A 25,407-nucleotide genomic window follows, 5' to 3' on the forward strand; every position below is an offset into this window, starting at 1 on the left:
ATTCTGGAGCTGTAGGCAATCTCTTTGGTATTGTGGGGCCAGCACCGAGCACCATAAAGATAGGGACTGAGATCTTTAATTTGACCTGGCATTCTATAGGGAGCCATTACAGTGAGTGGAGGACTGGTGTGAGGTGCTTGCAGTAGCCTGTGTTGCTGAGGAGACATGCTGCATCATTCTGTAGTTGTTGGAGTGTCCCTAGGCTGATGGCTTCATGCCCAGAGACAGACCATTTCAAGACCAGCCAGGTGTGTATATGTAAGATAAAAGTTTGTATATGTGAGCCAAATCATCACCCACCGGGATGAGATGGAGTGGCCTAGCTAGCCATAAATGGTAGAATATGTTTCTTGTGGCCTTTGTTATGTGGGAGTTAAGTGTCCGAGAGCAAAGCAGGAGCCCTCATACTGAGCCACTGAGCAGCTGTCCTGTTACATTGCTCCTGTTCATGTTGTTCCTCTTACTGGCACTAAAAGCTCATTTCATTGAAGTACAAATCCTAATGTTCATCTCAGTTCACTAACCCCATCTCTGGAATTTCTATCCCATAACCCATCAGAAATGAGTGATCAGTCAGTGACCTATATGGACCTCAGATTTCATACTCCTGCAGAGCAGAAGAGAAAACAAAGACCAAAGCACACCAGGATCATAGGTACTGTATATTTATAATCTCCTGAATCTATGTCTAACATTATGCTTTTAGCCCCACTCAACTCCGCTTCTTGAACTTTATACTACAAATCCTAATGTTATACATCAAGAATCTGTGTCAGAGTTTTTTCTCAAATGCCAGTAAAACTATTTTGTTAGTTTTGTGTCAGTCTGTGTGATATAAAGCAGCCCTCCAGGTATGGAAAGGAGTTAGCTTTGTGCCTACAAAGCCCTGGAACACAATTATTTTATTATGAAGTAATAAACCCTTGTGTCACAGAGTGGTACTGGCCCTTTATGAGGGAAGAGACTAGTTTGCGTGTGACAGGTCAGCTGACCCCAGTTGGTCTATAGGAGAAGGTGCCTGGGTGGATTGGTCTGTGAGCCAATATTTTATATCTTGAGTTCCCTGTTCAGGTTTTCTAGAACTTTCATGGCCTGCAACCTCACCAGGAATCTTTCTGCCAGTCAGCAAAGCTTTGGAGCCAGGTCTCTTGGACCTGAGCATAAGCATTGACTTGTTACGTAAGAACATAAGAACGGCCGTACTGGGTCAGACAAAAGGTCCATCTAGCCCAGTATCTGTCTACTGACAGTTGCCAATGCCAAGTGCCCCAGAGGAAGTGAATCTAACAGGCAATGATCAAGTGATCTCTCTCCTGCCATCCATCTCCATCCTCTGACAAACAGAGGCTAGGGACACCATTCCTTACCCATCCTGGCTAATAGCCATTTATGGACTTAACAACCATGAATGTATCCAGTTCTCTTTTAAATGCTGTTATAGTCCTAGCTTTCACAACCTCCTCAGGTAAGGAGTTCTACAAGTTGACTGTGCGCTGCGTGAAGAGCTTCCTTTTATTTGTTTTAAACCTGCTGCCTATTAAATTCATTTGATGACCCCTAGTTCTTATATTATGGGAATAAGTAAAAACCTTTTCCTTATTCACTTTCTCCACATCACTCATGATTTTATATACCTCTATCATATTCCTCCTTAGTCTCCTCTTTTCCAAGCTGAAGAGTCCTAGTCTCTTTCATTTTTCCTCATACGGGACCCTCTCCAATCCCCTAATCATTTTAGTTGCCCTTTTCTGAACCTTTTCTAGTGTAAGTATATCTTTTTTGAGGTGAGGAGACCACATTTGTACACAGTATTCGAAATGTGGGCGTACCATGGATTTATATAAGGGCAATAATATATTTTCAGTCTTATTCTCTATCCCTTCCTAACATCCTGTTTGCTTTTTTGACCGCCTCTGCACACTGTGTGGACATCTTCAGCGAACTGTCCTCGATGACTCCAAGATCTTTTTCCTGACTCATTGTAGGTAAATTAGCCCCCATCATATTGTATGTATAGTTGGGGTTATTTTTTCCAGTGTGCATTACTTTACATTTATCCACGTTAAATTTCATTTGCCATTTTGTTGCGCAATCACTTAGTTTTGTGAGATCTTTTTGAAGTTCTTCACAGTCTTCTTTGATCTTAACTTCTTGAGCAGTTTAGTATCATCTGCAAACTTTGCCACCTCACTGTTTACCCCTTTCTCTAGATCATTTATGAATAAGTTGAATAGGATTGGTCCTAGGACTGACCCATTCTGAGAATTTACCATTAATTCCTACTCTTTGTTCCCTGTCTTTTAACCAGTTCTTAATCCATGAAAGGACCTTCCCTTTTATCCCATGACAGCTTAATTTATGTAAGAGCCTTTGGTGAGGGCCCTTGTCAAAGGCTTTCTGGAAATCTAAGTACACTATGTCCACTGGATCCCCCTTGTTCACATGTTTGTTGACCCCTTCAAAGAACTCTAATAGATTAGTAAGACACGATTTCCCTTTACAGAAACCATGTTGACTATTGCTCAACAGTTTATGTTTTTCTATGTGTCTGACAATTTTATTCTTAACTATTGTTTTGACTAATTTGCCCGGTACCGACGTTAGACTTACCGGTCTGTAATTGCTGGGATCACCTCTAGAGCCCTTTTTAAATATTGGTGTTACATTAGCTAACTTCCAGTCATTGGGTACCGACGCCGATTTAAAGGATAGGTTACATACCTTAGTTAATAGTTCCGCAACTTCACATTTGAGTTCTTTCAGAACTCTTGGGTGAATGCCATCTGGTCCCGGTGACTTGTTAATATTGAGTTTATCAATTAATTCCAAAACCTCCTCTAGTGACATTTCAATCTGTGGCAGTTCCTCAGATCTGTCACCTACAAAAGCTGGCTCAGGTTTGGGAATCTTCCTAACATCCTCAGCCGTGAAGACTGAAGCAAAGAATCCATTTAGTTTCTCTGCAATTACTTTATCGTCTTTAAGTGCTCCTTCTGTATCTTGACCTTCAAGGGGCTTCACTGGTTGTTTCGCAGGCTTCCTGCTTCTGATGTACTTAAAAAACATTTTGTTATTGCCTTTGGAGTTTTTGGCTAGCCGTTCTTCAAACTCCTCTTTTTGGCTTTTCTTATTACACTCTTGCACTTAATTTGGCAGTGTTTATTCTCCTTTCTATTTGCCTCACTAGGATTTGACTTCCACTTTTTAAAGGAAGTCTTTTTATCTCTCACTGCTTCTTTTACATGGTTGTTAAGCCACGGTGGCTCTTTTCTAGTTCTTTTACTGTGTTTCTTAATTTGGGGTCTCCATTGAAGTTGGGCCTCTATTATGGTGTCTTTAAAAAGCTCCCATGCAGCTTGCAGGGATTTCACTTTAGTCACTGTACCTTTTAACTTCTGTTTAACTAACCCCCTCATTTTTGCATAATTCCCCCTTTTGAAATTAAATGCCACAGTGTTGGGCTGTTGAGATGTTCTTCCCACAACAGGGATGTTGAATGCTATTGTATTATGGTCACTGTTTCCAAGCGGTCCTGTTATAGTTACCTCTTGGACCAGCTCCTGCGCTCCACTCAGGATTAAATCTAGAGTTGCCTCTCCCCTTGTGGGTTCCCGTACCAGCTGCTCCATGAAGCAGTCATTTAAAGTATCGAGAAATTTTATCTCTGTATTTCATCCTGAAGTGAAATGTTCCCAGTCAATATGAGGATAATTGAAATCCCCCACTATTATTAGGTTCTTAATTTTGATAGCCTCTCTAATTTCCTTTAGCATTTCATCATCACTATTACTGTCCTGGTCAGGTGGTCGATAATAGATCCCTAATGTTATATTTTTATTAGAGCATGAAATTTCTATCCATAGAGATTCTATGGAACATGTGGATTTGCTTAAGATTTTTACTTCATTTGAATCTACATTTTCTTTCACATATAGTGCCAATTCCTAACCCTCTGCCCGCATGACCTGTTCTGTCCTTCTGATATATTTTGTACCCTGGATTGATTGTGTCCCATTGATTACTCTCAGTCCACCAGGTTTCTGTGATGCCTTTTTTATCAATATCCTCCTTTATCACAAGGCACTCTAGTTCACCATTCTTATTATTTAGATTTCTAGCATTTGTGTACAAGCACTTTAAAAACTTGCCCCTGTTTATTTGTCTGCTCTTTTCTGGTGTGTCAGATTCTTTTTTATGTGACTGTTTATCATCTGATCTGGCCCTTACATTATCCTCTTCCATCGTCTGCTCCTGACTATAACCTGGAGATTCTCTATCATTAGACTCTCCCCTGAGAGAAGTCTGTGTCCGATCCACAAGCTCCTCTGCAGCAGTCGGCTTTCCCCCATCTCCTAGTTTAAAAACTGCTCTGCAACCTTTTTAATGTTTAGTGCCAGAGTTTAGTTCCACTTTGGTTTAGGTGGAGCCCATCTCTCCTGTATAGGCTCCTCCATCCCAAAAGTTTCCCCAGTACCTAATGAATGTAAACCCCTCCTCTCTACACCATCGTCTCATCCACACATTGAGACTCTGAAGCTCTGTCTGCCTACCTGGCCCTGCACATGGAACTGGAAGCATTTCTAAGAATGCTACCATAGAGGTCCTGGATTTCAGTCTCTTCCTTAGCAGCCTAAATTTGGCTTCCAGGACATCTCTCCTACCCTTCCCTATGTCATTGGTACCTATATGTACCACGACCACCGGCTTCTCCAGAGCACTACACATAAGTCTGTCTAGATGCCTCGAGAGATCCGCAACCTTCGCACCAAGCAGGCAAGTCACCATATGGTTCTCTCGGTCATCACAAACCCAGCTATCTACGTTTCTAATTATCGAATCTCCCATTACTAACACCTGCCTTTCCCTAGCAACTGGAGTTCCCTCCCCCGGAGAGGTAACCTCAATGTGAGAGGTAACCTCAGCACCATCTGGAAGGAGGGTCCCACCTGTGGGAAGGTTTCCCTCTGCTCTAATTGACTGCTGTGCTTCCTTGGGCCTTTAATCCTCCTCAACAGCGCAGGAGCTGTCTGACCAGAGGTTCCAGGCTTAACTACATCTTTGACCTTCCTCCAACTCTTCCTTGAGGGCACCCACTGAAGATTTCGGCTTCCCAGATGTCACATCTCTTGAGGCAGAGACCACATCTAGTCTTCTGGAGGGTTAGGCTTGCAGTACCTCTGCACCTCATTGTGATTTCCCAGCAGGTCTGATCGGGGACCAGCACCTGCAGTTAACTCTTTTACAAGGGCTATAACTGTATTCCAGTTACCAACCAACCTTCACAAAGCAAACTGTATTTATTCTTAGGGAAAAAGCATTAAAGAGAAAACATATTTTAAAACAATAAAAGAACCTATATGCATGCTAAAAGGTTACCTGAGGTCACCCCCAGCTCCAACACAGCGCTCAGGGTGAGGCTTTCAAACTCTTGGTCCCGAATTCATGTCAGTTTTTATGATCAGAAGCCAGATACCTAACTGGACTGTTCAACTCTTACTTTATACAGCTCAAGTGTTTGATCTGCAGTTTCTGAGAACAGACAATCCCCAAACAATGGCCCTGTCCTCAGGATGTAGCTTCAAAAGGTCAGGTTTTTTTGAAGATAGCAGAAAATAATAAGAAACAAATGTTGTACTCACCACCTTACTATGTGCTTTCTGTCCGGGATGGACATACTCTAACTGGCTACAGCCTTTGGGTCAAATCCTGATGTCCTTATTAAATTTTACTCAGTTTAACTAGGCCATTACTGAAGGGGAAAAAAGTTCAGGGCCAGATTCTAGTTCTTTTCCTTATTCATATTCACAGAATAAGATACAACTCAACATGAGTCACAACTGAAAAATCTGATTCTCAGAGAATTCACCCCTTGTTCTGTTCATGACTTATCTGAGAACAGGCTTCAATTTTTAAAAGATGGGTTTCTATATGAAATTATTCAATGTGTAGTATATGTTCCAAGCTTGGAGTAGGCTGTCAACTATTTGTAGTGGCTACTGCTTCAAGAATTCACTGTTCATATTTCACTATTGGATCAATGTGATCAGTCACCTAAGTCACACAGTATTGTTTCTGCTTCCTAACTGGATGACTCCGGGTACGTCTACACTACAGGATTATTCTGATTTTACATAAACTGGTTTTGTAAAACAGATTGTATAAAGTTGAGTGCACGTGGCCACACAAAGCACATTAATTCGGTGGTGTGCGTCCGTGTACCGAGGCTAGCGTCGATTTCTGGAGCATTGCACTGTGGATAGCTATCCCGTAGCTATCCCATAGTTCCCACAGTCTCCCCCACCCATTGGAGTTCTGGGTTGAGATCCCAATGCATGATGGTGCAAAAACAGTGTCGTGGGTGATTCTGGGTAAATGTCTTCACTCGTTCCCTCTTCCGTGAAAGCAACGGCAGACAATCATTTTGTGTCCTTTTTCCTTGGATTGTCCTGGCAGAGGACATAGCATGGCAACCATGGAGCCCGTTTTGCCTTTTGTCACTGTCACCGTATGTGTACTGGATGCCGCTGACAGAGGCGGTACTGCAGTGCTACAGAGCAGCATTCATTTGCCTTTGCAAGGTAGCAGAGACTGTTATCAGTCGTTCTGTACCATTTGCTGCTGTCATGGCTGCTCCTGGCTGACCTTCACTGAGGTCGACCGGGGGAGCAAAGACAAAAATGGGAATGATCCCCCGGGTCATTCCCTCCTTTATGTTGTATCTAAAAATAGAGTCAGTCCTGCCTAGAATATGGGGCAAGTGTACTAGAGAACCAGTGTACCAGAGACCATAGCCACTCCGTGTCAGATCCTGCAGAAATGATGATCTGCATGCCATTCTAGGGGGTGCCCCTGCAACAACCCCACCTGTTGCTTCCCTCCTCCCCCAACCCTCTTGGGCTACCATTGCAGGGTCCCCCCATTTGTGTGATGAAGTAATAAAGAATACAGGAATAAGAAACACTGACTCTTTAGTGAGATAAAATGAGGGGGAGGCAGCCTCCAGCTGCTATGATAGTCCAGGCAGGACATTAAACAGTGGTGGGGAGAGGAGCCCAGCATCCCACTGCTATGATAGTCCAGGCAGTACAGAATCTTTTCTTTAGACATGAAGGGGGGGCTGATGGAGCTCAGCCCCCAGTTGCTATGATGAGGACGGTTACCAGCCGTTCTGTACCATCTGCTGGGAATAACCAGGAGTTGTTCCTATTTTTACCCAGGTGCCCCCAGCCGACCTCACCTGAGGCCAGCCAGGAGCACTCACGGGATGATGACAAGGACGGCTATCAGTCCTTTTGTATGGTACCGTCTACCACCGGGGAAGGGAGGGGAGAGAATGCTGATGTTCAGTGCTGCGGCACCGCATCTACCAGCAGCATGCAGTAGACATATGGTGACTCTGAAAAAAGTCAAGAAACGATTTTTTCCCCTTTTCTTTCACGGGGGGGAGAGAGGGTAAATTGACGAGATATATCCTGAACCACCCCGGACAATGTGTTTGACCCTACAGGCATTGGGAGCTCAGACAAGAATGCAAATACTTTTCGGAGACTGTGGGATAGCTGGAGTCCTCAGTCCCCCCTCCCTTCCTCCATGAGCATGCATTTGATTCTTTGGCTTTCCATTACGCCTGTCACACAGCACTGTGCTGTGGACTCTGTATCATAGCCTGGAGATTTTTTTCAAATGCTTTGGCATTTCATCTTCTGTAACGGAGTTCTGATAGAACAGATTTGTCTCCCCATACAGTGATCAGATCCAGTATCTCCCGTACAGTCCATGCTGGAGCTCTTTTTGGATTTGGGACTACATCGCCACCCATGCTGATCAGAGCTCCACGCTGGTCAAACAGGAAATGAAATTCAAAAGTTCGCGGGGCTTTTCCTGTCTACCTGGCCAGTGCATCTGAGTTCAGATTGCTTTCCAGAGCAGTCACAGTGGTGCACTGCGGGATACCGCCCAGAGGCCAGTACCATCAATTTGCGGCCACACTAACCCTAATCCGATATGGTAATACTGATTTCAGCACTACTCCTCTCATCGGGGAGGAGTACAGAAACCGGTTTAAAGAGCCCTTTATATCGATATAAAGGGCCTCGTTGTGTGGACGGGTGCAGGGTTAAATTGGTTTAACGCTACCAAAATCGGTTTAAACATGTAGTGTAGACCAGGCCTCTGTTAAAAGTCAACTTGGAAATCTGACACAATTTTCAACAATGTGTGTAATTAACCAGTGGAACAGGTAACCAAGGAATGTGATAATTCTCCACCATTTGGAGTCTTTAAATGAAGATTTACTCTCTTTCTAAAAGATATGGCCCATTTCAACCACAAGTTATTAGTCTTGGAAAAAGGAATTACAGGGTGAGGTTCTATGGTCTGTGTTACATTATGCAGGAACTCAGACGTGCTGTTCATAATGGTGTCTTCTAGCCTTAACATCTATGAAGTTATGTTCCCACCTACTGCGATGACAATTTCATAGAACTGTCTTTCCATCCAGAAACCAGTGAGCAGGAAATAACCTACTCTGATCTGAAGTTTCACACTCCTTCAAAGCAGCAGAGGAAACAAAGACCTACAACTGCAGAGAGCAAAGGTATTATGCATTATGAGCTTCTGGCTCCTTACTTTCTTTTATCAAAGTGTTTATAGTCAAACATCCTCCTTCTGGTGTAGCGGCTGCCTGTGGCCTCATGTTTAAGGAACAATAAAATTAGAATTTTGTCTACTGTGGAAGGAAATGGCATGTTAATGGGAGCTCGCTTAGGACCACACTGTGCCTATGCCTGGGCAGAAATTGGGATGTGACAGATCTGGACTTCACAGGAGAGACTGTTTTCTCCACGTCTTCGCAATTCACACAAGATTTATTGAGCATGTATCCAATAGCTATTATTATTGGATTGGTTTATCTCCATACAGGTTGGTTCTGGCTTTGGTAAACTGGTGTGGCTGAGAGCTCTGACCTGATACCAGAGATACAATCATCTTTCATTTTCTCTCTTATTTCTGTTAGACTCTCCTCCATCTTCACCATGGCTCCTTACAATGATTCTGGGGCTTCTCTGCCTGGCTTTGCTAGTAACTACAGGGGTTTTGGGTGCCAAGTGTATGTATTTGCCAAGAAGGCAACAAACCATTATCTGAACCATTATAACATTTAGAAGGGATAGTCTAATAAGTATTTGAGTGATATGTGTAAATGCATGAGTGAGGCCCTGTCATAGTTTGCATTACTTTGTGAAAAACAATTGGTATTCAGATTTGAATTTTCCCAGTAAAACATGTGAGAAGCTGAGATGCCTTTAAGGGTGTGTCTACACAGCATTTTGGAATGAGCAGGAGCAAACCTTTTAGCCCAGGTCAACAGACTCAGGCCTGGTCTACAATGGGGTGGGGATGGGGAATCGATCTAAGATACACAAATTCAGCCACACAAGAATAGCCTAGCTGAAGTACATGTATCTTAGACTGACTTACCGCCTGTCTTCAAGGCACAGGATCAACATCTGCGGCTCCCCCATCGACTCTGCTTCCGCCTCTCACCCTGGTGGAGTTCCGGAGTAGACGGGGAGTGCGTTCGGGGATCAATTTATTGTCTAGATGAGGCACGATAAATCGATCCCTGATAGATCACTAACCGCCAATTCGGTGGGTAGCATAGACATACCCTAAGGCTAGCAGGGGTTGCACTAATGCTCTACAAATACCTATATAGACACCACTTTGAAGCTACGTCTTGTGTTGCTGCTCCAGCTCTGACTCCTAGGGAGAGGGGTGGTCCTAAGAGTCCTTCTGATTTAAGACTAAAGTTGATTTGAAACTCTGACTACAGTTTAAATGTGGTTAGAAACAGCATCATGACTAGGACTGGGTGAATTTTTTTCAGTGAATATTTTATTAGCCCAAAAATCCATTTTTCTGTGCACTGAAACTATTCATGAATTTAGATAGAATTTGTTAAATAGTTTTGGGCAAAAAAATATTTTTTTAAAAAATTGAAATGGTTTGTTTCAATGATTTGAGAATGAAAAGTATGAAAAATACCTGAAAACAAAACTAAAGGAAGAACTGAAAAAAAGAATTTTGGATTGAAAAACACTCTTAAAATGAAGTGAACCACAACCCTCAATTTTTTTGTTTTGTTTCAGTTTTTTCATTTTATTTTGGCTGCCTTTAGCTCTGAAATTAATTTTTTGTTTGTTTGTTTTGTTTTGTTTTGGCAAGAAAAAGTGAAAAAAATAAGTTTTGTTTCAAAAGTAATCAATTTTTGTTCCAGATTTTTCAGCTCCAAACCAAAAAATTAATGATCCATTCAGCTTTAATCATGCTACAGAACTGAGTGGCTCCATATTTTGTGCTTCTGAATGGTTTCCTGATTTTTCAATTTTGCTCAGTTTGCCAGTTCAAATGTGAAAGGGGCCGTCATTTTCTTCTCACTTATATCAGTGTAAATTATGAGAACAGCTAGCCTGGAAATTTAAACAAAAAGACATTTTGACAAAAACGTCTTTGGCACATATTCTGTTAGCCAGATTATAAACCCATGGAGATTGTTTTGTAAATGGCAAAGCAGTGTTACACCAATTCCTTAATTCCTTTAACTTCAGAATAAAACTGAAATTCCACATTGTGTAACCCACTAATGAGTGTGGGTTACATGTCTCCTTGTGTGCTGATCCACAGAGGATATGACTTGTTACAGCACATAACTAGTGACCTTTCTATCTTTGGGTATGTCTATGCTATGGATACTGTACCAGCATAGCTAAATTGTCATAGCTATGCCGGCATAACCCCGAAGTATAGGCTTGACCTACTGCTCCTGAAATGATGGTAGCTGCGTAGCATTCTTTCATTTACATAGCTGTATCTGTGCTGGGGTTAAGTTGGTATAATTACGTGATTTGGGGTAATATTTTTTTCACACTCCTGACTACTGTATCTATGTTGACCTATCCTTCCAGGGTAGACTAGGTCTTTGCACTTGAATTGTATCAGTTCATGCTTTTTAGCTCAGAAGGTCTTCAGTTCAATCCCCAGTATGTAAGCTATAATGACAACTGTCAAAATCACTGTTAGCATCCTTATAATGCAAAAGGCAAACAATTTATATAAGTGTATTGAATTTTGTTTTAACTGATTTCTTGGGATGTGGATTTAAGTTCTCCAGGCTTCCCTTCAAGTGAGAAGACAGAAAGAGGAACTTATCGAGAAACAGGCTATTCTGAAAAACTTCACCCAGTTGGAGGAAACCCTGAAAAACTGCACGCAACAAAGAGATGATCTCCAAGCCAATAACAGAGAACTCTCAAAAGTTGTGAATAGAGAAGGTATCGATCAGAGCTCACTCTTTTCTTATATCCTTTATGGTAATATTGTTGCTTAATCAGAATCCAGCTCTTCTTGTCCTTCTTAACAGTAAAAGGTACTTCTGCCCCTGTGCAAAAAATGTACAAGGGCCTCATCTAAATATTAATTACATGGAAAGACACAAACAAATCTTAGCAAAAATATGGTGTCCTTAATAGTTGACATAATCAATGATCCGTGGCTCACTAGCTTCAAAGTAAGGGAACCTGGGTGGCTCCTTCCCAACTTGTATCTCTCAACAGTACAAGGGAAAGACACTGATAAACAGAGGGATTTTGACAAATGCAACAGACAAATAGGCTGCTGCACATAGAGACCCTCATGCACTTCCCTCCCACAGCGCTGACACTGCGCTAGATGGGATATCAGATTTTTATCCTAGTCAACATTATCATTGCTATCACTTTGAAAACCAGGCCATGATGATGATGACTCATCTGCAACAGAAGCAAGTTGTTCAGAAAGGCATCTCACTGTTGCTAGCTCCTGCACAATTGCTCTCATTACCTTTCTTGTTCATTGTGATCTGAATGGAGCTGGATGGGAAACAGGTTTCCTGTCCCATGAGCACTTTTGAAAATTCAAAATTTTCCCATTTCATGTTGGGATAAACGGAGACCTTTCAAAGTTTTCCATGAAAAAACAGAAACCCCAGAGCAGCCAATAGCCTGATGTTGAGGGGTCTCACGTGGGATGAGGGAGAATCAGGGTTAAGTCCTTGCTCTGCCTGATTCAGAAAAGAGCCTTGACCCAAGTATTTTTCGGGCACCAACATCAGCTTCATCCTAGCTGGCAAGAGAAAAACTACATTCCAGTTAGAAATATACACACTAGCTAGTACACAGTGACATTCAGTATCAAACTGCATCACACTCATCAATAGAGAAATATGTCAGTTTGGTATTGCTCTCTTTTTCAAGGAGATAAACGCAGCTCTTGCCCTGAGGGCTGGATACAGCATAGAGGGAAGTGTTACCATTTTACACATGAAAGGAGCTCCTGGCAGAAGAGTCAAAAATACTGCTCATCTCAGGGCTCCAGACTGCTGAGGATAGAGAACAAGGAAGAACTGGTAGGGAATTTACCCTTTGCCTTATTTTCCTGTATTTTCCAAACTATACTTGCCCAATATCCATCTGGTGGTGAAGTGGGATATGGGTATAAAATGAAAAATAATACTGGCAGGGTAAAATGACCCTCTAAACTGCTTGTGTTGTATTCAGAGCTGTGTCCCTAAGAGACACTGGGCAGATTTTGGGCACCAGAGAAGGAGTGAATGCAAATTTTATCACTGACTTCAGGAATGATTAAAAGGGAGTGTAAAGCATGAGGAAGGCACAGAGTCCTTTCTTAGGGTCTGAGTCTCCTCTCAGTCCATCGTGAATCAGGACTTTCTCCACTGAAGTCAATGAAATGAATCTGAGAATAAAATCAAGCTTTGTCTCTCTTTAACAGAGGCTGGAAATGCTGTTGGGTTAGTGTCTGTGCTGCTTGGGAAGAGAACTCCTCATCTCTCTCATTAGTGATACTCCTAGCTGATGTTGACTTGTTCTTCAGGGTATCCTATCAGTTCTTCTCAGCCAGGATGTAGCTGCGATTCTTCCTGTGAGGGACAGGTGCTGATTAAGTTGGGCAAAAATCTCATAAAATCTATGGCTAACTATTTTAGAAAAAATGGGGTGTGACTGGCAAATATATGGGCATTACGAAACACTGGTCCTGTTTGGGACACATCAACCTTATTCTCATCCCTGGTACCCATATACCGACCAATATGGATTGATGTAAATGATTTAGTCTTGTTCCCAAACAGGATTTCATAAACAGACTGGCATGTTTTCACTGGATTGGACTATTCCGTACAGGAGCTGCTACAAACTGGATGTGGGAGGATGGCACAGCTTATTCCACTGACCTGTAAGTCTCTGGCAGATCTAGAAGTTGTTCACTTGTGTTTTACATCCTTGTGCATTTCTTATAGAATTTGCACTCTGGCATTGCTACTGAACGTATAGAATTATTGTGTATTTTTCACTTTTACAAATTTTCATAGGAAGGAGTGGTACTATTTCGATTGTTTACATCTAAACCAATAAACATAATAAAACAATTGAATAACATTTACAGTGGTAGGTGTAACTCTGTCAAAGCTACAAATGAATATAGATTCACAAATATTCTAAAATGGGACATTTCAAAGCTGAAACATTGACTAAGAGTGATGTTACCATTACACTTTATGAGGAAAAGAAGAGAACACCCTCCTACCCCTGAACATTAAATTGTAGTAAACTGCAGTAAATAGAAAACAAGAGACCATCTCAGCTAAATTAACAATCTCACACCAAAAAAAATTCCAAATCACAAAGAAATGCCTTTCATAGCTCATCTTGCAGGACATGTTATTCTGAGAAGTGAAATTAATGGGTAAGACAAGTTAACCTCAATATTTAGGCAGCCAAATGCAATGACGCTGTTTGTGATTTTACAAATATGGCATGCTGAGTGTTAAATGTAGCTTTCCACCCCAGGTTGCAAGTAAAGAAGAAAGAGCCTGGGGAGTCCTGTGTACTTCTGAATGCAGGAGAAGCCTCCTCCTATGATTGTACACAACCATATCGCTGTATTTGTATGAAGAGAGCTGATTAGCTGAAGCCTGAGGATCACAGCATCCGAGACACACATCCTAGGGTGTTCCAAAGACAAAGAGAACTCACTTCAATTTGCTGTGTTACCATTCAGACTGAGGGGCTGCAGTTTCAGGTGATAAAACACACAGCAGACTGTAAAGAAGCAGGGCAGAGACCCCAAACTGGAATCTTCTCCAGTCAACCAGAGCACTCCCACCATACTGAATAACTGTCATTCCCATCTGGGTTGATAAGAGTTGATTTCAGAGGTCATTAGTGCAAATATTAATTAATACTTTGTAAAAAATATAGAGTGTTATTTGAGTACTGGGTGTTTTACAGAAAAAAAAAATTGTCCCAAAGAGCTTGCAATGTAAATTCAAACAAAATACAATCAATGAGGCTCATACAGAGACAAAAGAGGAATGGGAGAGGAAGAGAATCACCATCTCGGTGACTGGGGATTGAGCTGTGGGTGTCTAGAGCTACAAGCCTGAGTCAGAGAAATAACTCTCCAGCTGGCAGCTGTAACACACTCACATGCTCTGTGGGTTGGGCACACAGGGGTATGTGTCACTCACACTGAACAGTGGGTTATATACTTCCTTGAACAGAGCAAGCTTGTCTCACATGTCTCAGGCTCACAGCAGTTTGAATCCCAGATCAGCTTCCATTTTATAGCAACTGCAATCTTGGGTACATCCAAGGATTGAACTGGAGGCCTCCAGAGCTAACATCACGAGTCTCTACAGCTTGAGTTGTGCTTAAACAAATGAAGTATTTAACTTTGGCATTGTCACCCTGCCTGGAGTTGCTCACAACCATGAGTGTCAACCTTAGGGCAGGCTGTCAAGGAGCAGGGCAGAGATCCCAAACTTGCTGTGTGTTCTATAATTAGATTTCACAAACCCAGTAACAAGTGTGAAGTCCTAAAGCATTATAACTGCCTTACTATGGAGTCACAGACCAGTCCCCTGGGGAATTCCAGTCTATCTTGCCACCCAGGGAACTGGACTATGTGATTATTGGTTACTTTATCAAAACCAGAACAATATTCAGGTTACGTTGGGAAAACAGAGCTGCTCCTTCTCTTCTCCTGTTTGTGCACTTTACGGATGCTCATTTAGAGTCCCAGTCTAAATGTGTTTGAAGCTATTCTCTGGAATGTTCACAGTCTCCTTCAGCAACCTGTTTGTTCACAATTTTTTAACAAGAATTGAAATGACAAAAAGAGATGAAGGGCTGGATTCCTAGCTGGTGTAACTTGATATAGAGCCACTGAAGTCAATGAAACTTCACCAAATCATACCAGCTGAAGATCTTGCCCCAGCTGGTCTTAGCTGCACAGAGCCAGGTTAGAATCATAGAATCGAAGAATATCAGGATTGGAGGGGACCTTAGGAGGTCATCTAGTCCAACCCCCTGCTCAAAGCGGGACCAATTCCCAACTAAATCATCCCAGCCAGGGGTTTGTCAAGCCAGACCTTAAAAACCTCTAAGGAAGGAGATTCCACAACTTCCCTAGGTAACACATTCCAGTGCTTCACCACCCTCCTAGTGAAAAAGTTTTTCCTAATATCCAACCTAAACCTCCCCCACTGCAACTTGAGACCATTACTCCTTGTTCTGTCATCAGGTACCACTGAGAAGAGTCTAGATCCATCCTCTTTGGAACCCCCTTTCAGGTAGTTGAAAGCAGCTATCAAATCCCCCCTCATTCTTCTCTTCTGCAGACTAAACAATCCCAGTTCCCTTAGCCTCTCCTCATAACTCATGTGCTCCAGCCCCCTAATCATTTTTGTTGCCCTCCACTGGGCTCTTTCCAATTTTTCCACATCCTTCTTGTAGTGTGGGGCCCAAAACTGGACACAGTACTACAGATGAGGCCTTACCAATGTTGAATAGAGGGGAATGATCACGTCCCTCAATCAGGGCCGGTGCTTCCATTTAGGCGAGATAGGCGGTCGCCTAGGGTGATAGGATTTGGGGGGGGGGCAGCATTTTGCCACTCTCAGCAGCAATTCGGCAGCGGGGGGTCCTTCCGTACTCTGGGTCTTCAGTGGCAATTCTGCGGTGGGTCCTTCACTCACTCCAGGACCTGCCGCAGAATTGCCGTCGAAGACCCGGAGCGCGGAAGGACCCCCCACCGCAGAATTGCCGCCAACAACCAGGAGCGCGGAAGGATCCCTGCCTAGGGCACCAAAAATCCTGGTGCCGCTCCTGCCCTCGATCTGCTGGCAATGCCCCTACTTATACAGGTTAGTCCCTGCCAGCCCCAGGATCAGGGAGAAGTCAGCAGGCCAAGTCCTTCCAATGCTTCCCTAAGGCTTGGGACCTCTGTGGATCAGGGATCCTGTTTAAAATTAGGGTATTTATCCATACATCCTTTCATTGACTGTTGGTCTGTAGAGAATCCAGTTTGAACTAATATGTGGCAACCTCTCCACGTGGCTACAAAGGGCTCATGACCTGTGGAATTACATTAGCACCCACGTGCTCCTGGTGCAGTTGCATACAATTCCACAAAAGAATGGACACAGCAACATTTTTAATATAATGTACCCAAAAGATATTAAACCTAATTCAATATGATTTAAACTTTACTGATTGAGTTACCTTAATGCCATAAGGTGTCTGCAGGATAGTGTCAGTCTGCACATCCTTGCACAACCTACACAAGAGAGGTAGAGTGATTCAGTGAGCTTGGGATCAAGCCCTAAATGTACTTGAATAAGGTCAGTGTAACACTTTTACTCCCTGTTAGCCGAAAGTCTGGAGATAGTAGAGCAGCTACTCCAAATATTCCAGGGTTCTGAGTACTTAAGCTTTGATCTTGTAGTTACTGTACTGTACTGTGTGGTAGTGTAAAGCAAGAGAATAATCTTGATTTCATTCAACAGACTGAGAACCCTACTAAAGATTTTGTGGGAATGGGGAAAGACTCCTGACAAAGCTGCGCACTAATTACGGAATGTGAGGATTAGTGAGGTAGTTACATTTAATATATGATATTTCTAATGATCTGAATATATAATGTAGAAAATCTATCTTTTTATTTAACGTTTAGGGCCAGATTCATTATTTAGTAAGAGTGCCTAGACTCCATGTGAGTGTCTAATTTTAAGTGCTCTGGCTTAACAATTATAGCTTTTAAATGGTCCCACTGACATTTTGAAGTTAACATGTTGAGGTGGGTGTCTGCATGTGTGAGACGCTGAGCTGCTGCTGTGGTTTCACTGGAGCAGTTTTATTTCATTGTGAAAGCCAACTTAACAGTTACTTGCATAACAGCAAATCTCATCTAACAGAAAAAAATTGTAGGCACTCACTGATAATGCACTAATTCAGTACAATTGCACCTATTCAATATCAGTTGCAGCTAAACATTTCCTTTTTGATGTCCCTTGAAAAGTCTGTATTTCCTGAATAAAGCAATACTTAAGCTGAATTAGTTTACTTAGTGGAAAGTGAACTGTGACATTGCAGTTTATATGATTTTATAAAAAATTGATAATGAGTGAATATAATGTAGACTCAGAGACTCATAGACTTTAAGGTCAGAAGGAACCGTTATGATAATGTAGTCTGATCTCCTGCACAATGCAGGCCACAGAATCTCACCCACCTGCTTCTTTAACAACCCCCTAACCTATATTTGAGTTATTGAAGTCCTCAAATTGTGGTTTGAAGACCTCAAGCTGCAGAGAATCCTCCAGCAAGTGACCTGCGCCCCATGCTGCAGAGGAAGGGGAAAAACCTCCAGGGCCTCTTCCAATCTTCCCCAGAGGAAAATTCCTTCCTGACCCCAAATATGGCGATCAGTTAAACCCTGAGCATGTGGGCAAGACTCACCAGCCAGCACCCAGAACAGAATTCTCTGTAGTAACTCAGATCCCATCCCATCTAGCATCCCATCACAGACCACTGGACATACTTACCTGCTGATAATCAAAGATCAGTTGCCAAATTAATTGCCAAAATTTGGCTATCCCATCATACCATCCCCTCCATAAACTTATCAAGCTCAGTCTTAAAGCCAGATATGTCTTTTGCCCCCACTACTCCCCTTTGAAGGCTGTTCCAGAACTTCACTCCTCTAATGGTTAGAAACCTTCATCTAATTTCAAGTTTAAACTTCCCAGTTTCCAGTTTATATCCATTTGTTCTTGTATCCACATTGGTACGGTCAAGATTCCTTCCCCACTCTTAACTTTAGGGTACAGATGTGGGGGACCTGCCTGAGAAGCTCTAAGCTCAATTATCAGCTTAGATCTGGTCTGGCTGCCACCATTTACAAGCACTCCCTTCCTTGGGTAGCCTTGAGAAACTTCACCAATTTCCTGGTGAACACAGATCCAAACCCCTTGGATCTTAAAACAAGGAGAAATTAACCATCCCCCCTCCTTTCTCCCACCAACTCCTGGTGGATCCAGATCCAACACTCTTGGATCTAAAAACAAGGAAAAATCAATCAGGTATTAAGAAAAAGGCTTTTAATTAAGGAAAAGAAAGGTAAAAGAAAACCCTCTGGGAGAGATTAGCATATCAGCTACTCTCACAAACAACAGATTCAAACACAGAGGATGTTTCCCTGGGCAAAAATTTAGTACACCAATGAAAACACCCAAATACCCATTTTGATTCTACCCCTAATTGCACAAGATAGGTTACAAAGAAATAAACATAACCCTATTTATTCCTTTCTAAAACTTACTACTCTGATAAGAGGCTGGTTCCTTGATCTTTTTCACTCCAGTTGAAACTGAAAATCTAAACAAAGAAAAACTTCCCGCCTTCCTTTTGAAACATCTTGTTCCCTCATTGGTTCCTCTGGTCAGGTATCAGCTAGGCTAGGTGAACTTCTTAACCCGTTACAGGAAAAAGAGGCATTAACCCTTAACTATCTGTTTATGACAGGTACTAAGCTTAAATAATTCCTCTCCCTCCCTAATATTTATTCCTCTGATATATTTATAAAGAGCAATCATATCTCCCCTCAGCCTTCTTTTGATTAGGCTAAACAAGCCAAGCTCTTTGAGTCTCCTCTCATAAGACAGGTTTTCCATTCCTCAGATCATCCTATTAGCCCTTCTCTGAACCTGTTCCATTTTAAATTCATCCTTCTTAAACATGGGAGACCAGAACTGCACACAGTATTCCAGATGAGGTCTCACCAGTGCCTTGTATAATGGTACTAACACCTCCTTATCTTCGCTGGAAATACCTGGAATATGCTTCATGCAAAAGGTCTCTTGTAAAGTATCATTACAAAGCTTATTGTCTTCTGAGTGTAGTCATCCAATTTGTATAACGGTATCACTCTTGTATTTGACACTAGAAATATGAGATATAACTCTGAGGGCCTATTGTAATTATGCAAAGTGTTGGCCATTAATGGTGGTTGGGAATCTTAATAAGAACAGGAATACTTGTGGCACCTTAGAGACTAACAAATTTATTTGAGCATAAGCTTTCATGGGCTACAGCCCACTTCATCAGCTGCATAGAATGGAACATATAGTGATTTAACAGGTATAAAGGTGGCAATTTTGTAACAGAAAAGCTTCAAAAACAGATTTCAATGAGAAACTGCTGAACTTGAATTGAAATGCAAATATCAATTTAGGCTTAAATAGAGACTGGAAATGGCTGAGCCATTACACACATGGAATCTATTTCCCCCAAGTTAAGTATCTTATCAAACTGTCTTAAATGGCCTATCTGGATTATCACTACAAACGTTTTTTTTCTCCTGTTGACAACAGTTCATCTTAATTAATTAGCCTCTTAGAGTTGGTTGGGCAACTCCCACCTTTTCATGTTCTCTGTATGTGTGTGTATATATATATATATCTCCTCACCATATGTTCCATTTTATGCATCCAATGAAGTGGGCAGTAGCCCACGAAAGCTTATGCTCAGATAAATTTGTTAGTCTCTAAGGTGCCACAAGTACTCCTGTTCTTTTTGTGGATACAGGTTAGCATGGCAGCTACTCTGAAATCTGGAATCTTAATGGCTCCCATCAACCAGGACAATTGACTGGATGACTCTGTTTGCAGGCACCCCTTCCTGTAAATTAGGCTGAGAGGAATGAAGGCTTGGGGTCTTACAGTGACATGTGATCATGTCACATGAACTGGAATCCATCTTTAACCTGGTGCTTTTCCAGTGAGGGGAGGTGGAAACCCAGAGGGACAAAGGATTCCTGCCTTATGCAAAAGATATATAAATGGGTGGAACAGAACAAAGTGAGGAGAGGAGCCATCATGAAAAATCCCCTAGCTACAACTTGAGCTGGAACAAGAGCTTTACCAGGGGAAAGAATTGTGCCCAATCGTGGAAGGTGTCCAGTCTGAGGGAAAAACTTACTGAAGCATCTCTAAGTATGAGATAATCTGTATTCAGTTTGATTAGACATAGATTTGCGCATTTTATTTTATTGTGCTTGGTGACTTACTTTGTTCTGTCTGTTACTACTTGGAACCACTTAAATCCTACTTTCTATATTTAATAAAATCACTTTTTACTTCTTAATTGACCCAGAGTATGTATTAATACCTAGGAGAGCAAACAGCTGTGCATATCTCCCTATCAGTGTTATAGAGGGTGAACAATGTATGAGTTTACCTTGCATAAGCTTTATACCGGGTAAAATGGATTTATTTGGGTTTAGACCCCATTGGGAGTTTGGCATCTGAGTGTTAAAGACAAGCAAACTTTTGTGAGCTGCTTTCAAGTAAACCTGCAATTTTGGGGCAAGTAATTCAGACCCTGAGTCTTTGTTGGAGCAGATGGGAGCGTCTGGCTCAGCAAGACAGAGTTCTGGAGTCCTGAGCTGGCAAAGAAGGCAGGGGTAGAAGTAGTCTTGGCATATCGGGCGGCAGCTCCCAGGGGGGTTTCTGTGATCCAACCCGTCACATGAACACATTTTTTTCTTCCCATTAATTACACAATAAACATGGGAAATTCAAACAGTGACAGCAGGAGAATGAAGACATGATTTACATTCTAGCAATGAAGAATTGATAAAAAAATGTCCTACTCTTTCATTTTATCTTCGTTTTGGGGGAGGTCAGCTCATCTTGTTGGAAAATCCTGGATGCTGTCAATTATAACCACAATGGGTCTGATTCTGTTGAACTTTTTGTTAGGAATAAGTCACTTCATGACTTGTCTCAATTCAATGAACAGATCAAACTGCACAGATTAAAAGACTGTGCTTTCATCATGGACCTCATAGTAAGGGTTTAGTCATGGCTAGCTAACACAATGCTGAATGTTTGTTCTTCTCCATATATATGTTCAGCCATAATTCACCTAACACAATTACTGAAAACTATATTCAGATACGGCTAAACTTCATAGTATAGAAGTTCTGAGATACTGCAAATTATCACTATTAATATTGTAATTATTTTATTATACATATATTTATAGAGCTCTCATCACCATGGTATTGGATCTGCCAGAAATTGCATGTTGGAGGATTAACAATATCACTAACCTGCTTCAGACTTAGGGAAAACAGCCTGCTTTCTGCTCCTGGGCATAGCTTCTCTCAGCCCATACACAGCACATGGACTTTTGCAAAGCAGTTGCCATGACTGCTTGCCCTCATGGAGTCTGATCCCAGCAACAGAGAATCTAATGAGTATACCCCAAACTACCACACCCAATTCCAGAAACTTCAGGTTGTGGAGTGTTAATTGTGCATCTGCCTAGCAACAATGACCCAGACACAACCCACTCCTATCCACTCCCCAATAGACCTCTTAAAGAGATATCTCCCTATTAGGCCTGTAGATTACAATAGCACATCTTGCTAATTCAGCAGACCTCAATGTAAAGAAAGACTACAGGTACGGTTTGGTGACAAAGGCACTCAGATAGGTTTATTGTCCTCACGGCACAGTACTAGTGCCCTGGCTCTGTGGTTACAGGTATACTAAGACATGAGTTCTCTGTGGCAAGGAACAGCTCAGTCAGCAGCAGGAATCTCTGCTGTCTCCTACACCACACAAAGGATTACAGGGAAGTACCTTGACATTTATAGAACACAACTTAGGTATTCCCTTATGTGTTTCATGACATCTGCTTGTTACCGCCTCTTGTATCCTGCTCCAGGTGTCTTGGGCAAAACATCCCTATTCATTACTTCAGTCAAACCATCTCATTTTGTGTTAGGTCAGGATGTACCTGGGCTGATCTTTTGGAATGTGTTCATACACATACCCAATATCTGTTGTTTCTTAGGAAAGCCTGTATTTTGGTAACACTAGCGATACCTTTGCCAAGGTCATGTATTGGACAGTAAACATGTAAGCATATGCTTTAATACTTGACCTGATTTTGGTTCCTGGCATGGCCTGACTTTGCTGACTATGGTTCAGGTCTCAGGTCTTCCACCAGGCCTAGTGCTCCAGGCTCTCTCTCTCTCCTACAGACAAATCCTTGTCTCTGCACTGAAGAGGGATGAAGAGCATGTTATTGCTCTTACAAACCATATCATCAACAATATGACAATCCCATTGTGACATACCAGGATACAATCTAGACTATGAGCAGCTGTGTCACCCTTCCCCTGCAATCTTGGGTGCCTTACAATGCCTTGCTGAAAGAGTTCCACTTGTGCCTCTCACAAGCAGCCTTCCAGCATGCAAGCCACACCCTGAGGGTCTGGCTACACTTGCAGCTGTACAGTGCTGGGAGTTAAAGCTGTCTTCGTACAGCTGTGTAGGGAAAGGGCTGCAGTGTGGCCACACTGACAGTTACCAGCACTGCAGTGTGGCCACACTGACAGTTACCAGCGCTGCAGTGTGGTCACATTTGCAGCGGTGTTGGGAGTGGTGCATTATGGGCAGTTATCCCACAGAGCACCTCTTCCTATTCTGGTGCCGTGGGTTGTGGGAAGGGGGCGGAGTGTGCAGGTCATTCTGGTTCCTGTCCCAACGCCCCGTGATGCATCACTTCACATCCCAGCAATCCCTGTGTTTCCATCCACAATTGGCGCCATCTTTCCGCGGTTTCTGTGCAGTGCGATTTTGTGTTCCATTTCGGTTTGCGGGAAATGGACCCCGAACTGCTGAGGAATATGCTGACGAGTCTTGCCAGAACATCATGTTTGGCAGTTGAGCTATTCTTAAGATCCAAAGTGACAGTGAGGAGTCCGAAGATGATAACGAGTCGCATAATGTGTATGACACGAAATTGCTTGTGGCATTCACAGACATGCTCAGCACCGTGGAATGCCGCTTTTGGGCTCGGGAAAAAAGCACTGAGTGGTGGGATCACATCGTCATGAAAGTCTGGGATGATGAGCAGTGACAACAGAACTTTTGGATGAGAAAAGCCACTTTCATGGGACTGTGTGAGGAGCTCGCCCCCACCCTGAGGCACAAGGACATGAGATTGAGAGCTGCCCTGCCGGTGGAGAAGCGGGTGGCTATTTCAATCTGGAAGCTGGCAACTCCAGACAGCAACTAATTGGTGCGAGCCAGTTTGGAGTGGGAAAGTCGACCGTTGGAGTGGTGTTGATGCAAGTTTGCAGGGCCATTAATCGCATCCTGCTAAGAAGAACTGTGACTCTCGGGAACATGCAGAACATTGTGGATGGCTTTGCACAAATGGGTTTCCCTAACTGTAGAGGGGTGATAGATGGGATGCATTTTCCTATTCTGGCACCACCCCACCTAGCATCTGAGTACATTAATCAGAAGAGGTATTTCTTTATGGTTCTCCAGGCGCTTGTGGATCACCGTGGGTGTTTCATTGACATTAACACAGGCTGGCCCGGAAAGGTGCATGATGCACACATCTTTCGGAACACTGGCCTATTCAGGAAGCTGCAGGTCGGGACTTTTTTCCCAGACCGGAAGATCACAGTAAGGGACGTCGAAATGCCCATTGTGATCCTTGGAGACCCCGCTGACCCATTAATGCCGTGGCTCATGAAACCGTGCACAGAGAGCCTTGACAGCAGCAAGGAATGGTTCAACTACAGGCTGAGCCAATGCCGAATGACTGTGGAGTATGCTTTTGGCCATTTAAAGGGGCGCTGGTGATCTCTGTATGGGAAGCTGGACTTGGGGGAAAGCAGCATCCCCATGGTTATATCTGCATGCTGTACCCTCCATAATATTTGTGATGGGTGAAAGATTCAGTCAGGCATGGACCTCCGAGGTTCAACACCTGGAGGCTGAATTTGCACAGCCAGAGAGCAGGGCTACTAGAAAGGCTCAGCACAGGACTGCAAGGATTAGGGATGCCTTGAGGGAGGAATTTGAGGCTGAAAACCAACAGTAATGTTTGGTGCCTTGCACGTGAGAGAAGTGCAGTGGTTACAATGTTAGTAGGAATCTGTGTTTCCTAAGCTGATTTGCCATGCCTGTTTCTTTCCTGGGCTAAGGTATCTTTAACTTTCTGCAGTAATAAAGACTGTTTTCAAAGCCAAAAATTCATTTATTGAAAAGAAAATCACTTTGTTGAAAGACACTCAACTTTTTTGGAATCTGAAAGGGCAAGGGGGTGGAGTGGGGAACTGTACAATCACAGGTTTGCATATGTCCTGTCTGGAGTGCTGTGCAATCCTGCTGCACTTCAGGATGGCTATCCTGCATGGTGATGGGAGTTGAGTGCAAAGGGTAAGGTTTGTAGTTTCTGGGCTGGTTGGTGAACGTACAGGTGTTGGTGGTAAGAACCCGGATGTTGGGGAAGGGGATGTGGAGCTGACATGGGGGCACAAGGGAAAAAGCTTTGGGACGAGGGCGGCAGGGAAGGTGGGGGCAGTAGTGCTCTGCTTGCATGGCTACGAGCGCCTGGATAGAGTCCGCTTGGTGCTCCAGGATGCTTATCAGCCACTCCGTGCATTGCTTCCTTTGCGCGGTGTTTTCCTTGCGGATCCTGCTGTCCCTCTCCCTCCACTTCTGCACTTTTTGATTCTCTTTGAGAGATTGGTGCATCACTTCTTGCAGCATGTCTTCTTTGCTTTTTCGCGGCCTCTTCCTGAGGTTTTGTAGTCTCTCAGCTGGTGATCTCACAGGACAGCCGAGATCTCAAGGTTGCATCTGTAAAGGCAAAATGCAACACTTAACAGAGGCAGCGTTGTTATACCAGACAGAGTAGTTCCCCTGCATTGAAGCAGGGCACATAATTTTCCCATCCCCAAGAGAGCGCATATAACCCACGGGAGCCCCGAAATGGTGAGTAAGGGGGACTGATTGATTCAGGGCTGTACTGTCCTCTGGGTATCTGTGCGTTGGGGAAAGCAAACAGCCGCAGGGGGCATGTACATTAAACACTTTCCCAATATTTTCCACAGGAGTTTATCCTGAAAGATATCTTGCTGCTGCGGATCACCTGGGAAGCACGAGAGGGTCTTCTACTGCAATGAGGATTCTGCCCT

The 25,407-nt window shown here is 43.0% G+C and overlaps 1 protein-coding gene across 1 annotated transcript; it reads left to right on the forward strand.

Moving 5' to 3' along the window:
• The first annotated feature begins 217 nt into the window (after positions 1-217).
• On the forward strand, positions 218-14,287 carry LOC127046927 (C-type lectin domain family 1 member A-like). Its single transcript, XM_050944611.1, has 8 exons — positions 218-248; positions 560-655; positions 8,501-8,596; positions 9,017-9,109; positions 11,166-11,333; positions 12,294-12,445; positions 13,187-13,290; positions 13,905-14,287. The coding sequence occupies exons 2-8, from the start codon at positions 562-564 to the stop codon at positions 14,020-14,022; spliced, it is 825 nt and encodes a 274-aa protein (XP_050800568.1). The 5' UTR covers positions 218-248; positions 560-561; the 3' UTR covers positions 14,023-14,287.
• Positions 14,288-25,407: the final 11,120 nt, after the last annotated feature.

Source organism: Gopherus flavomarginatus, chromosome 1 (genome assembly GCF_025201925.1).
Source record: "Gopherus flavomarginatus isolate rGopFla2 chromosome 1, rGopFla2.mat.asm, whole genome shotgun sequence".
NCBI lineage: Eukaryota > Metazoa > Chordata > Testudines > Testudinidae > Gopherus > Gopherus flavomarginatus.

Bases quoted from the DNA above. Each gene is read 5' to 3' on its own strand.
- LOC127046927 (XM_050944611.1), top strand. From the start codon at position 562: ATGAGTGATCAGTCAGTGACCTATATGGACCTCAGATTTCATACTCCT. The intron at 11,334-12,293 runs GTATCGATCAGA...CTCTTTTTCAAG, and splicing joins AAAAGTTGTGAATAGAGAAG to GAGATAAACGCAGCTCTTGC. The intron at 13,291-13,904 runs GTAAGTCTCTGG...TTTCCACCCCAG, and splicing joins ACAGCTTATTCCACTGACCT to GTTGCAAGTAAAGAAGAAAG.